The sequence below is a fragment of the Rousettus aegyptiacus genome, unplaced genomic scaffold (genome assembly GCF_014176215.1).
Source record: "Rousettus aegyptiacus isolate mRouAeg1 unplaced genomic scaffold, mRouAeg1.p scaffold_m13_p_6, whole genome shotgun sequence".
Lineage (NCBI taxonomy): Eukaryota > Metazoa > Chordata > Mammalia > Chiroptera > Pteropodidae > Rousettus > Rousettus aegyptiacus.
In genome coordinates, this window is record NW_023416309.1 from 60,299,417 (window position 1) to 60,313,505 (window position 14,089).

General features: G+C 70.4%; 1 protein-coding gene across 4 annotated transcripts; it reads right to left on the reverse strand.

Annotated features, from left to right (window-relative positions):
- Window positions 1-1,677: 1,677 nt before the first annotated feature.
- On the reverse strand, window positions 1,678-12,605 carry ADAM8 (ADAM metallopeptidase domain 8). Of its 4 annotated transcripts, none has more exons than XM_016157569.2 (22): window positions 12,196-12,352; window positions 11,382-11,485; window positions 10,271-10,553; window positions 9,712-10,190; window positions 9,393-9,455; window positions 9,251-9,319; window positions 8,825-8,994; window positions 8,662-8,743; window positions 8,253-8,401; window positions 7,974-8,151; window positions 7,652-7,741; window positions 7,338-7,527; window positions 7,176-7,257; window positions 6,741-6,903; window positions 6,370-6,447; window positions 5,918-6,002; window positions 5,253-5,364; window positions 4,584-4,752; window positions 4,146-4,211; window positions 3,952-4,002; window positions 2,831-2,887; window positions 1,678-2,533 (listed from the first exon to the last, which is right to left on the reverse strand). In XM_016157569.2, the coding sequence occupies exons 1-22, from the start codon at window positions 12,239-12,241 to the stop codon at window positions 2,483-2,485; spliced, it is 2,817 nt and encodes a 938-aa protein (XP_016013055.2). In that variant the 5' UTR covers window positions 12,242-12,352; the 3' UTR covers window positions 1,678-2,482. The 4 variants fall into 4 exon arrangements, with proteins under 4 accessions (XP_016013055.2, XP_016013056.2, XP_036078536.1 ...); XM_016157570.2 differs by lacking the exons at window positions 1,678-2,533; window positions 2,831-2,887 and having other exon boundaries at window positions 2,902-4,002; window positions 9,712-9,895; window positions 10,114-10,190; window positions 10,271-10,349; window positions 10,477-10,553; XM_036222643.1 differs by lacking the exons at window positions 1,678-2,533; window positions 2,831-2,887 and adding an exon at window positions 12,520-12,605 and having other exon boundaries at window positions 2,902-4,002; window positions 12,196-12,286.
- Window positions 12,606-14,089: the final 1,484 nt, after the last annotated feature.

A 14,089-nucleotide genomic window follows, 5' to 3' on the forward strand; every position in this document is an offset into this window, starting at 1 on the left:
AGGCGGGGCGCCACGGGCGGCCTCCACAGCCTCACGGCCGCCGCAGCCCTCCCCAAGGGCGCCCACCACCACGCGCTTCCTCATGCCACGGGCGGCACCCGCCCTGCACACTGGGGCAGAACCGAGCCCTCCCCCGCGGCCCCCCGCTGCGGCCCGTGCTCCCATGGCATGGGGGTGCTGGGCGGTCCTGCACGGGGCCTGAGCCCGCCCTGCACCCAAGACCACTGCGGACCCTTGGCAAAGGGGTGGAGGGCCAGGCATGCACCCCAGAACCGGGTGTGTGACCTCAGGAGCAGTGGGCGTGCGCCTGGGGGCGTGTCCTGCGCCCTGACCGGCCTCCAGTGGGCGGCCCAGCGCCCCAGCACAACTGGTGACAGGCAGTGTTTTGGAGACCTGCTGCGGTGGCCGCAGGCCGGCTGCTTGGGCAGCAGCTCGCGGAAGCACGACCCCCCAACCCCCGTTCTCCCGCAGCGTCCTGAGACGGGCTCGATCCCCAGGCCCAGCTCTGACGCAGGCGCCGCTCCTGGAAGACGCGGCTGCCTCGGGGCGGGCGCCCTCAGGGGCGACGGGCTGGGCCTTGGGCCCTCGCTCACCCTGGGCTCGCAGCCGCCTCGGCCGCCGTCGCTTCCGGGGTGACAGGGCTCCTGCCGTGCCGCAGCCTGGGCTGCCACCTCCCGGCAGTGTCTCAGGGGCTGCCTGCCTCCCTGCCCACGAGGGTCCACGGGGCCATCTCCAGTGCCCAGGCCGGCTTCTCCCACCGCTACCGCCCCCAGCCCCGCCCCTCGCCTCCCTGGAAACAAGTCCCCCCGGAACCTGCCCACCCCTCCTCCAGGGCTGGGAGCACCCCGGCCTGGCCCCTCCCCACTCAGCTCCGACCTGGGACTCCCCGCAGGGACTCTGCACCCCGGCCCCCCCCACCCCCCGCTGCAGGCAGGTCACCCTGCCTGTCGCTTCCTCGGGGGCCCCGCCTCGTCCTCCAGGCACTTATCACACCCACAGGTCTCCCCGTCCACCTGCCGTCCCTCGAGCCCCGCAGCCTGGGAGGCAGGACCGCTCACCGCCCTGTCCGCTGTGCCTGGGCCGCAGCCTGGCACCCACCACTGTTCTCGAGTGAGCGAGGGAGGGAGTGGGAGGTGTGGTCGGCGCTGGGTGGACAGAGGGCGGGACAGGTGCCCTGCTGAGCGGCTCTCAAGGTGACCAGTGCTGTCTTCTCGGCAGGGAGCCCACTGGCTCACGGTGAGATTCCAGAGAACGGACAGTGACCCTTATCTGGCCGGCCACACCCTCTCCGTCTGGGGCCCTCACTGCCGTCGCTGAAGGCCTGGGCCAGGTGGCGCCTGGGGCGGCTGAGCAGGAGCCCCGCGGGCTGGCCAGGGCTGGCTGCGCCCAGCATGGCGCCGGGGTGTGGGCGGTGGCCAGTTGCCAGGGGACAGTGCGAGAAAGGCTTAGGGGCCAGAAAGAGCGGCTGCTGGCATGAGGGGCCTGGCAGGCCAGGGTGGGCAGTGGGGTGGGGAGGGCGGGGTTTTCAGGGGCAGGGTGAGTGCCCCTAGTACAGGGACAGGGGCTGCTTGATTTGGGCAGGGAAGGGGCGGCTTACGATAAGGCTCTAGGGCAGCAGCCCCCAGCCTTTAGGAACGGGGGCCGGTGCTCCCATGAGAACCTAAAGCCTGAGGATATGAGACGGAGCAGAGGCGGAGATGCCCGCGCTGTGGGGCAGCTGCAGACGCAGCCGAAGCTCCCCTCGCCTGCTGCTCACCCCCTGCTGTGAGGCCTGGCTCCTCACGGGCCACTGACGGGAACTGGCCCGCGGCCCAGGGGTCGGGGGTCCCTGCTCTAGAGTCTGACATCCATGTACAGCATCCATGGTATTTTAAGAAGCATTAACTGGATTCCACACTGTGTAGCATGAGCCATTTTCCAACCACCTAATAAAACTCTCATCGTGCAGAACTTGATAAATAATTTAATTGTAAAAATGGTTTCCTTTAAGTCTTGGGGAAATGGCTTCTGGAAACGGGAGGACTTGCAGCCTGGTGACAGCTACGGCCGGCGCGTGGCGGCCCCGTGCCGGGTGACCCTGCGGAGCCGCACACGGCCCCACGCTGACCCGGCGGCGCCCAGCAGGACGGGCTGCCTGCTCCGCGCTGGGCAGGGCAGGGGCCATACGCCCGCGACAGGCCACATGGCCGACGGCGGCCCCGGCCAACGGAGGCGGGCACAGCGAGGGTGAGAGGGCCCGGCCCCGGAGCCCTGAGCTGAGAGGCCCTCGGCCGGGGCCCCGGGGAGCTGAGCATGGCCCTTGGCCGCCAGGGGGTGGCTCTTCTGCTCGGCCTTCTCACCGTGGCTCAGCCCACTGGGGGCCTGAGGGCCCAGGCAGAGGCGCCGCATGGGCTGGCACGGTGACCACGTGGCTCCCAGCGCGAAGAACGGGCAACTTCCAGGCAGGTGGGTGGACGCCCAGGGTGCTCTGCGCCCGGCCCCGTCACCGCCTCTGGACGGGGGGTTTCAGAGCGACCTTCGGGCCAGCGACTGCCTGGGAGGAGGGGAAAGAGCCGCGTCAAAACCCAGCTACGAGCGGCATCGATGACTTTCACTTCCTCTTACGTTCTTAGAACTTAGACTCTTAGTCCCCCCAGCAGCGTGGTGGCCCTGGCGCACGGCGCAGCAGCAGTGGCCGCCACCGTGCTGAGGCGGACGCGGGCGCACGCCGGGAGATGCAGTGGAAGCCGCAGGCACCGAGAGGCCGGGGCGCTCAATCGGGCGGCAGGATGGGCTGCGGCCACCACGCCGCGGCGCCCGTGGGCACACTGCCGGGCGCCGAGGGGCTCACCTGAGTGGGTCCAGGCCTGACTGGTGGCATCGGGGGCGCGGAGGTCGGCTTGACCACCTGGAAGGGGGCAGGCTCAGTGGCAGTGGGTGCCGCCCACTGTCCTGGCCGGGCCGGGCGCCGCCCTCCCGGGCGCCCTGCTGGGTTCCAGACCAGGCACAGGCTTCTCTGCTGAGCTGGCTACAGAAAGCAGCCCTGAGCCCTCCCTCCACCCAGGGCCGCCCACACCACCCATCTTTACCCACGAAAAACTCTTAAGTTGCCAGAATGTAGGTCTTGCAGGTTCAAAAGCTAAGAATCAGCCACTAAACTGAAGTTTTCGTTTCTGCTTTCCCAGGCTGGGGGAGGCTTGCCAGGCCATGCCCGGCCCTGGCCGCACACCGCAGCACCAGGGACAGCTGGGTGGGTCCGGCACCCGTCGGTTTCAGTAACCCAAAAGGACCTCACTGAGCGGCGAAGGCCTCTGCCTGGCTGTCACCACTCCCTGGGCCAGGAAGCTTTCTGCCCACCCTTCCCCCGGCCCGGCCTGTCAAAACCCCTCCTAAGACCAGCTTTGCAACTTTTCTGTATGTCTAAAATTAATGCAAAATAAAAAGTTACAAAAAAAAGAAGCAGAGCCTGTCTGTCAAGTGGGCACACTGCAGACGGCTCCGCAGAGAGCCCATGTGGGTCACAGTTTAGGGACCACGGGGTCCGCATCTCGGGGCACCTCGCAGACGCCGACTGTGAAGGGAAGATGGGTTCCCCGGCACAGGTCAGCGACGCCGGTGGCGTGGGTGCACCCCAGGGGGGAGGAATCTGCCCCAGGAGGGGACCTGGCTTGTTGAGAAGGCCCGGCCCCTCCTGCCACCCCACTCCGACAGCCACCTGCTGGAGGCCAGTGTGCCCAGGGCCAAGGTGGCCAGCGGGCAGGCCCCTCTGCAGTGCCCTCCAGACCTCCAGTGAGGAGACCCAGGGCCAGGTTCACGGTCTGTAGGATGGACTCCCGGGGGAGGCAGGCAGGCCCCCTTCTGTGGGGCTTGAGTCGTTGGGTAAGCTGGGGATTTGGCCCCAGAGGGGCCCCCTGGCCAAGGAAGGGCCCAGGCACAGCCAGGGGGGTCTCTGGAGGGGCCAAGTCCTCTCACCTGCTTGGGCTTCTGCTCCGGGAGGGGCTTGCGGGGAGGAGCAGGTCTGAGCTGGAGAGAGAAAGACAGTGAGGACCACAGCCCAGGGTCTCCCGTCCTCACTGGCCTGGGGGGTCAGCCTTCCTACAGTGTGGTAGCCGGGGGTCCCCAGCCCACCAAATCCGCCCCTCCTGCCGGCCCCCACCACCGCTTACCTGAGCTGGGGCCTGCCGGGTGTACACAGGGACCGGGAAGGGTGGGCTGCACATGGGGGCCGGGGGCTGCAGGCGACAGGGCCGTGAGCCTGGACCTCGCAGCGTGGCCGCCCCAAACGCTGTCCCTCTCAGCTCAGGACCGAGGCTCCCGCCCTCCCAGAGTGGAACGGCACCCACGGGTGCACAGGGGCTCCGCCTCACCTGGCAGGGCCCCAAGCCAACCCACGACCCCCTCATTCCCTCCCCTCAGCCCCATGGCTCAGAGGCTTGGAGGTGTGGGGCACAGGAGAGGGAGTCTGGGCCTCAAAACCATCTTTGAGAGCCCAGGGATCCTGACGCTCAGGTTCCGCCAGCGGTTCACACGGGTCCTCAGACACCGCTCGGAGGCCCGGTCGCCCTCCCTGGGGCTCGGTGGCCTGGGGGCCGGCTGGTGCTTACCGCAGGGGGCGGCTGTTTAGGCGTCACCGCAGAAGCCGTGGGCCTGGGGGCCGGGCCGGGCCGGACGGCACACGTGGCGGGGGCTGGAGCCCCGGCCCCAGCTGGCGCGCTGCTCCCGCCGTGGAACAGGGGGTTGGAGAGCCCCAGGGCCGGCTTGGGTGCCCCGCTCCTGCAGAGGGAGAACAGCGCTTCAGCCTCTGGGCCTCGGGTTCCGACCCGGGACTTGGGGCTCCTGGGCGTGAGGCCCCCGCTTGCGCAGGGACCTCTCAGCTGCAGGGCCCCCGCCCACATGGTGCGCCGGCCACAGCCACACAAAGGGGAGGCGGCCGCGTGCGTCCCGGGCCCCACGGCTCTGCGGTCGTCCGGCAGGCGGGAGGCGCTCAGAGGCCGGTGGGCAAAGACGTCGTGCCGCGGCGGGCACGGTGGTCCAGGCCCCACGGAGCGGCCCGGCCAGGGCGGGCGGGCCATGGGGGGCCGCCTCCCAGAGCCCACGGGGCCAGGCGTACGGCACGACGGGGCCCTCCCTCGGGGCCGCCCGTCCGCACGTCGGCGAGAGGCCCGCGCGCCGAGGGCAGGTCCTCCTCCAGCAGCGGCGGCCGGTCCCCAGCAGAGCACACAGGGGCTGTGCCCGCCGCACATGCGGCCACTCTGCAACCGCGGCGCCCTCACCTCCGCCAGGCGGGCCTCCGGGCCTTGCGGTAGACGACCACGCCCGCCACGGCGAGCACCAGGGCCAGCAGCAGCAGCACGGGCAGCAGCACGGGCAGCAGGCTCCGGGAGGCTGCAGGGCATGCGCGGCAGGCGTCAACGGCGGCGGGGCCGGGGGCCGGGGGCGACGCAGCCCCCGCCTGGGCCGGCTCAGCGGGGCGCCTGTCGGGGCCCGTCCCGCAGCCGAGCGCCTGGCAGAGGGTCCTCGGCTCTGACACTCAGCATGTCACGCCAGCGGTCCTACGCCCAGACCACAGGCCAGAGGGCTTGGCACCGGGGGGCCCCCAGCCCGCAGTGACTCAGAAGAGACCCTGCCAGGCTCTGCAGGCCGTGGTGCTATGGACGGCTGAGTGCTCAGTGGCCACAGGGGGGCGAGACTTTTGGGGGTGGGTGGCCCTGAGGTTCACAGGCCCAGGAGGGGGCTGAGGCCCCAGCCCCTCCCACACCCTTTCCCGAGCACAGAGCTTCCCTTCTCATGTGGGGCCGAGGGGGACGTGGGGGGCAGGGTGCCTGGATGACCAACCCGAAGCGTAACCACCGCCAACGGCTCAGGGCACACGCTCCCTGCTCAGCCCCCCGGGCGGCCCCACGGGCCCCGTCGGGCTGGGGGCGTGTAAGGGCCATACCCGCGTGTGCGTGGGTCAGCGGCGCTGCACAGCTCGGCGGGGCCCAGCCCGGGCGGCAGTGGCACTGAGCCTTGTGGTTGCACACCTGGCGGGGAGGAGGCGTCAGGCGGGGGCCCGGGGCCCCAGGGCCCGCACAGGCGCCGCAGTCGCGGGCATGGCCTCAGGCCTGCTGCCCGGGGGCCGCGCGGAGGGCCGTCCCCGGGTGCACCCCACTCTCCCCCGGGGGGGCCAGCAGGGCTGTTCCAGCGTCTTTTGCTTCACGTCCTGGGTGGTGTGGCTTCCCTAGTCACAGACACGTCAGTGGGAGCCGAGCGCACTCGGCACTCGTCAGAAGCGAGCAGCCCAGCCGACGTGTCCGCCAGCACCGCAGCCTCTGGGCCTCAGCCCTCTGCCCACCCGGGCTTGTCCTGAGCCCAGCCTGCAAGTCCCCTGCTGCCCACAGGCCCACGCACCCCGTGGCCGCTGCACTGCGTGGAGCAGTTCCTGGATCTGTACACGTGGAGGTCCTGGCAAAGTCCTTTCCAGCAGACCTGGGGGGCAGGCGTGCCCTCAGGCGGCTGGCCCCGCCCCGCCCCCCCCACCCCTCCCGGCCAAGCCGACCTGAACACCGACAAAGGACGGGCCCCCCATGCTCCCGGGGACACACACAACAGGACACGGGACGGGGTTCGGGCCTCGGGCCCCCCACCCCGCTCGGCCCCACCCCGCTTCTCACCGCGAGCTCCTGTGGCAGCTTCGCCTGGGACCCGGGGGTCCGGCAGGCGGGCTGCCTCGGGGCACACGTCCCTCTGGTCGCAGCCTCAGGAGCCCGAGGGCCACTCACCTGCTCCTTGCCACACCTGGTGCCGTCGAGCACGGGCTCGTACCCAGACCCGCTCTCCAGGACGAGCGCCTGGCAAGGGGCCGAGTCGGTGGTGACAGAGCAGGAGCCTCGCTCCCGGGGCTTCTGGCCGCCCTCACAGAGCAGGACGCCACACTTGTTGACGCTGTGGACAGAGGGACCTGCTGTGGTGCCAGCTGACCGTGCTCGGGGGACCCAGGGAGTGGCCAGGAGAAGAGGCCACAGACCCTGGGATGAGCCGTGGCACCCCCCGGGCGGGGAGCCAGGGGCAGCAGGCCCAGTGGTCCAGGAAGGCAGGGGCTGCAGAGACCCTGGGCGCGGCCCCTGGCTCCGGTGAGCAGAGGACCCTTCTGGGCGGCCCCCTGTGGGGACGGCCCGTGCCCTGGAGCCAGGGCGTTGGGCCTGGGCGGGACTCACCCGCGGGAGCCACGGGGTACCCAGCTCCGGCAGTCCGATGGGATGCTGTACGCGTAGCACTTGTCCACGGCGGCCCGCGCACCTGCAGGCCCGGGGCAGTCAGTGCCGCCGTGCGGGGCCCGAGGCCCCCACGGGCTCACCTGCCCCCCGCGCCCGCCTCACCTGGCCCCCACAGGTCCTGGCACCTCTGGGCCAGTGTGGGGCAGGTGCCCGCGTAGCAGTAGCCGCCAGGGCAGGGGGTGCCGTTCTCCTGGAAGGCGTCCTCTGGGCACGCCGGCCGCTGGCCGTCGCAGTGCTCCTCCAGGTCACAGGCGTCCTTCGGCGGGCGGCAGGGCGTGCCGGCTGGCGCCACCTGGCCGGGCGGACCAGCGCTCAGTGGGAACCGCGGCCCCGAGCACCAGGCCTGCTGCTCTGCCACGGTGCCCCGGGCCCCGCCCCACTGCTGACCTCGGGGCCCCCGGGGGCGCCGCGCTCACCCTGCACTCGCGGCAGCAGGCGCCGTGGGCGCACTCGGCCCCCGCGGCCAGCCGGCACGAGGTGGCGTTGCAGCAGGCGTCCCGGCAGTCCTGGGGGCGGCGGCGCAGCGGGCGTCTCAGAGGGCCGAGCGCTGGGCCGGCTCGGAGTGGGCAGGCCCACAGGGAGGCCGAGGGCGCCCCCCCGCCCCCCGATCTCCATGGCCCCTTGCAGGCCGCAGGGGACAGGAGCGGTCTGGTGGTGGGCGCGGCCGTGCAGGGCGCCCCGACCCGCGGGGGGGAGGCCGCGGGTGGAGGGCGGAGGGCGGTGGTGGGCGCCCCGTACCTGGGGCTGGCCACAGTCGCATTGCTCCCCACGCTCCACAAAGCCGTTCCCACACACGGGGCCGCCCACCAGGCGGTCGGGGTCAGGGGCGTTGGCCAGGCAGCCGGTGCGGGAATTCTCCACGAACCTCTCCAGGTCCACCTGGCTGCACTGGCTGAACCTCCTGGGCAATGGGGAGCTGCGGGGGAGGGCGTGCCATCAGAGGGCTGGGGGTGGTGGGCGGGACACCCCCCCCCCGACCCCGGGCAGTGGCCCTCGGCCCGGCTGGACGAGTCTCACCCAATGCGGGCCGCCATGACGCAGCCGCCGCGGTCCCGCGCTTCGGGGCAGTAGCAACCCTGGATGTTGTCATCGTGGTCCATGCCCAGGTTGTGGCCCATCTCGTGGGCCATGGTGCACGCCACACCCACAGGGTTCTGGCTGTGGTCCTGTGGGGAGGGGCCGTGAGGGCCGCAGCCGCCCTCCTGCCGGCCCTCCGTCCCCGCAGCCCCCGGCAAGCCCGAGTGACCGGCTTGGCGACACTTCCTGCCAGCAACACTTCTTAACACTAGAAGCCCCCACCCTCCCGAAAAGGCAGCCGTTCAGGACTTCGCGGGGACAGCTGGGCCCGGCCGGCGGACCCGAGTGCTGCGGTCTCCCCCGCCCCGCGCGCCCAGCTCCAGCGCCGAGGCTGGCTGCCGCCCCACACCTGGCTCACAGCCGCCGAGTCCTGGGAGCACATGGTGGACACCTTGGCCAGTCCCACGGTGTCTCCAGTGAAGTCGACCCCGCTGGAAACAGGACGAGAGTGTGCGTGCGGCCGGGCACCGCCGCGGCCCCCGGGCCGGCCCCGCGGGCGCTCGCGCACTCACGTGATGAGCTGGGCGTTGTCGTGGGGGTGCCGCCCCAGCAGGTGCTGTTTCCGCCAGGCCAGGAAGTTGTCCAGCGTGGCGCTGGCCTGGGAGCTGACGTCGATCTTGTCCTCGTGGTTCCAGATGTCCAGGCCCACCAAGACCACTCGGAACCGGAGCTCCTGGTAAAGCTGCAAGGGCACGGGGACCCGCGGGTCAGGCCCCAGGACCGCGAGGCTGGGAGCCCCTGGCCCGTGGGGCTGACGCCCTGGCAGCACCAGGGGCTGCGCGCTGGGTGGGGTCCCGGGCACCCCTCCACCCTGGTTGTCGAACCAGGACTTCTGTCTGGCTGGGCAATGCCTGGGCCGATTACCCCTGGGCTGCCGGGGTCCTGGAAGCCCTGCCTGTGGCAGCCCCGGGAGGAAGCCCACCCTGCAAGCAGCCCACCTTGTCCACGTGGTTGACCACCTCGAGCACCCGCCTGCGCACGGCCTCTCTGCTGCCCAGCTGCTGGAACTAGAGCACACACAGCCAGTGAGTCTGCAGCCGGGGCGCCCCGCCCCGCCCCGCCCCGCCCCGCACACAGCACCTCCTGGCTGTCAGCGACCACATACACCTCCACGTAGCGAGTCTCTCGGGACAGCGGCCGGTTCTGTACAGTAGCAATGGGAAGCCGGTCAGTGGCTCCAGTCCCCCCACACCGACCATCTCCTGGGGCCCTGGAGCTGGTGCCCGGCCCCTGTTTAGTGTTGGGGGGGCCTGTCTGGGAGGCACAGACGGAGGAGCTGTCTCCCGCTGGGTGAGAGGACTTCGGGCAGCACTCGCCCCGTGGCTGGTGGCTGACGGCGGGGCTCGAGGGATGCACAGGCCCAAGTGGACAGGGGTGAGGCTGGGAGGGGCCTCCGCACCCGGGGCCTGAAGGCTGCCGAGGTCCGTGGGCCCAGGATGCTCTCCAGGCTGGTGTTGCTGACCCCGCAGGTCCCGGCCTTCTGCCGCAGGTGCTGGGCCTGGTAGAGCGCGTGCTGCCCTGCCTCGCCGCTCCCGTCCAGCGGCTCAATCAGGTGGACGGCCGAGCCTGCCTGGAAGAAGCCCCTGAGGGCGGGGCGCAGGCGGCTCCGAGTCAGAGCCCCGGCCCCGCATGGCCTCGGGGTTCCCACTCTGAGCCGGGACGGCGTCTGGGTCTTGGGACCCTTGCAGTCGGGACACCTGTCACTTCCAGGGGGAGCCCAGACCCCCAGGTGCACAACAGGGTCCCCAGGTCCGGCCCTTCTCGGCCTCAGTTCACTTCTGTGGAAGGATAGGGGGCCCACCTGAGGCCGTCGCAGGTGCTGAGGCTGGCCGCGGAGCGCGGGTGGCCCTCCACGCGGCCCTGGTAGAGGCAGTGGTCCTGTGGGAGGCGGGCGAGAGGACTCTGCAGGCCCCGCCCCTCCTGCCCCCACCACCGCCCCCGGGGCGGGCGGGGCCTACCTGCTCCTGCAGCCTCTCTGTCACCTGAGAGCCATTGGCGGCCGTGTAGGTCTCGGTGTAGCCTGCGCCCACCAGGTCCCTGGAAGAGAACCGCTCTGGTGCCCCGGACCCTGCCGCCTCCCCCAGAAGCCACAGCAGAGGCGAGGCTGGGCCAGGGAGTAGGGAGGGGGGACGCGGGGCCAGGGCCAGCCCAGGGTTCTGCGTACCTGTTCTTCCGCAGGTGCAGGGTGAAGGTGCGCCCGGGGGCCCCCAGGACGTAACTCACACTCTCTGGGTACAGGCCCTGGGCAAGGAGAAGGAAGGGGTCCAGGTGAGGCGCTCTGCCCCACGCTACAGCACCCTCGCCTGAAGGGCCTCAGGGGACCCAGGCTAGTGAGGGTGCTGGGCCAAGCCGGGGTGTCCTGAAGGAGCCTCAGGCCTGGGTTTCCCCATCAGCCCACACCAGGATAATGACGGTGCTGGCCCTTCCCCAGGAAGCAAGGGAGCGGCAGCAAAGGAGGTGGGGGTGGGCGGCTGCCCCAGTGTTGGGTGCCCACCCCCAAGAGGCCTCGCGGCTCCCTACCACCCTGCCTGCCCCACCCCCGGGACAGTCTGGACCGTACGCCCCTTGCCTGTGTGGGGGCGGCCCCAAGGCACACGCGCTCACATGCTCCCTGCACACGTGCACACTCTGTTGGTTTCAGGGAGGCCCCGGGCAGCTCTGGGAAATCCCAGCTTGCCCCTGCGAAGGGAGCAACGGGCCCTGCGGAGCCACCCCTGGCTAGTCTGAGGAGGAATCTGAGTGAAACTGGGGAGTGGCCGGGCCGGCGGGGGTCCCAGGAGGCAGTCCGGGGACAGCCATGGTCAGCGGGTGTGGCAGCACCGGGGGGCCCTGCCGGCGGGGGCTGGGGGGAGGACGCAGGAAGCTGAGGCCTGGGGGAGGGAAGGGGGCCTCCAGAGGTGCGCGCCCGAGGGGTCCCCTCACAAGCACAGAAGCCCGCCTGGCCCTCAGCCCCCAGACTGGCCTCTCACAAGCGGCTGGACACACAGGCGGCATAAGCCTCCCACCCGCCCGCTCTGCAGGGCCAGGGAGGGAAGCCACGTCCCCCACCAGCTTCCAGGCCAGACTCACCGCCTGAGGGGACAGGGCTCGGCGGGCGCGGGGTCCTGGCAGGCGCTGGGGCCACACCACCTCGTACTGCTCCACGTGGGGCAGTGGGGCGCTGGGGGCAGCCACTGTGGGGGGACGGGGACAGCCGACATGTAGAGCACCCGCCTTCCTGCCCGGGAGACCCCCTCCCAGGCCGTGGTGTGGCAGTGTGGGGGTCAGACCGAGATCTGGCACTGGAAGGAACACAGGCCCCCCCGAGCCAGCCATCCTGGGAACCCCTCTGCCCCCTCCGCCCGGGTGGCCGGGGAGGCCCACGCCCAGCACGCACAGGGATGCATCTGCCGCAAAGCGACCGGCCCCGGGCAGCCGGAGGCCTCGTCTGGGATTGAGAAGCACCTCCCACCAACGACACCAGTGGGGGGACCCGGCCCTGGGGCGGGTAGGCGCACCGGGGACCAGCCACCCCGACTGTCCTCCTTCCATTCAGCTGCAAGCGGATGCGCCTCCACGGTCACCTCCAGCAGCAAGGGGCCCGGGGAGGGGCCTCCAGCACGGGGCTGGGACAGACCCTCAGACCCGGAGCCCAGGAGGCCCCTGGAGCTCGGACCCCCCTGGGGGGACCGCATGTGGGACACAACCAGCCCCCAGTGCCAGGCCACTGCTCCTCTGCCCCTTCCCTGCAGGGCCAGGGGACGCCCCTGGGTGGGCAGTCACCCTGCGGAGGGGAGAATGGCCCAGGCACTTGCCCTGCAGTTCTCGTTGAAATTCCACCTTCCCGCAGTCCCGGGGCCTCCCTGCTGAGTGACCCCCAGGGGCCAGCAAGCCCAGCACTCACCCTGCAGCCACAGTGTGCCCAGCAGCCAGAGCCCGGAGCGGCACATGGCCAGATGCCGGTGGTCTGGGGGCGCAGACCGGGTCCTGGGGATCTGGGGCGGAGTCCGGGCTGAGGGTGCGGTTCAGCAGGAATGCAGCTCTGCGGCTCCAACAACCTGGTCCCCAGCACCCCGCCCGCCCTGCCCCAACGTCCTCCTCCCCGGGGCAGTTGGTACCCCTGTGGCTACTTCTCGTCCCTGGGACTCTTGGCCCACGTCCGTTGTCCAGTATATGGAAAACCTCGACACTGGCCCAAATTAACAGAAAGCCAGGTGAACACACTGACCTGAGCCCTGACCCGAGCTTCTCCCTGCCGCGGGCCCGCAGGGGGAAGTGGCCAGCCAGGCTGCCTCAGAGGGGAAGTGACTTGTGCAAGGCCGTCTGGGGTTTGTTAGAGGTGGGCAGGAGCCCTCTGACTTCCTGGGGAACAGAGCGCTTCCGGAGCCCCGTGGGGGTGTTCCGCTCCCCGCCCCCGCCGTCCTGATAAGCAATGCACACACCTCGCCTTCGCGGGGGGTGGAGGCCCCTCCCAGTGGGCTTGTCCACGGGGTCCCTAGAGGACAAGGCCTGCATCTCCTCAGGAGGTGGTGGGGTCTGCCTGCCCACTGGTATCCAACCCCCCGTTTCTGCCCTCCTCATCCTGGGGGGTGGGGGCCGCCCACTTCGGCCTGACATCCAGGCTCTTCCAACTGGGTCCCAGTCACCAGGGGACCCAGGCCTCTTTCAGCTGGCCAAGTGGGTTTGCCCTTCGCAGCCTGTGGGTCCTGAGCTGCATCCCCGACACGCTCCCTAGGATGGCCATGGCCGAGGGCGAGTGTGGTGTCCATGGGCAGTTCCAGACCAGGGGTTAAAGTTCGGCGGGCCAGTGACGAGGAGGCAGGGGAACTCGCACAGGCTTGGGCATCTTGGGCGCGGCTCCTGGCCCGAGGGCTTCCGTTCCTGGGGCCACACAAACCCCCACTCCTGGTGCCCTGACGTCTGCTCCTTGGTCGGATGTGTTTGAAGGCTGTGTGTCCGGTACAAGCCACTGCGAGCTGGCCGGACCCCTGTGCTCACTGATGGGGACTTCCCACCAGCCGCCAGGACCAACATGGGCGGGCAGAGCCACTCCTGTGACGAGTGAACCCCCTCCAGCGCACAGGACACACCTAACATGTCCCCAGCAACCACTCCAGGTGCTGCTGGGTGCTCCCGGTGCCACCACCCCCCGCAGACTGTTAGTGGAGGTGGGAAGTCAATGCCCAGGGCCCAGGACAGGGACTGGATTTCAGGGCCTGGGGGCCAGGCAGGAGGGCCCGCCCCGAGGGCCAGCGGGTTCCTGTGCAGCCCCTGCCTTGCGTAACCCTGTGACTGTGCAACTTGAGCTGGCAGATGAGCCTGGCTGCTCACAAGGTCACACCTGCTTGTATAAATCACAGAAGCAAGCAGCTTGCGGCTTGGCTTGCCCAGTCTTGCAAGGCAGCAGGCCAGGCTAAGCAACACCTAACCCTTGCCCCAGGCTGCTTCTGCTTTTTGATCCTCATTTGCCAAGAATACCAGGGCCAGGTGATTTGAACTGAATTTTGAAAATAACTTGCAGAATTCAGCAGGCAGGAGCAGCTGCTGAGAACGCTAGTGGTGTTCCCAGCAGCCGGCACCGAGGGCTGGCGCGCCCCCTGCTGCCGAATCGGGACAGAAGGTGACTTCCCCAGGGGGAGCCACAGGTTTATGAGGCAGGGTGGGGGTGGCGCACCCCGACTCGGCAGGGTGCCCCACACGGGCCAGCCTAAGGGGACAGCGGACCCAGCCACAGCCCCAGGATGCTCTTCGCTGGGCGCCTCGTGACCCGCCTGCCCTGCAGCCCCGACCGGGATGCG

Excerpts from the sequence above, each read along its gene's own strand:
- ADAM8 (XM_036222643.1), bottom strand. The coding sequence starts at position 12,241 with ATGTGCCGCTCCGGGCTCTGGCTGCTGGGCACACTGTGGCTGCAGG. Across the intron at positions 6,003-6,369 it reads CGCAGTGCAGCGGCCACGGG|GTGTGCAACCACAAGGCTCA; the intron begins GTGCGTGGGCCT and ends CCTCCCCGCCAG. Across the intron at positions 4,212-4,583 it reads CTAAACAGCCGCCCCCTGCG|CCCCCGGCCCCCATGTGCAG; the intron begins GTAAGCACCAGC and ends TGTCGCCTGCAG.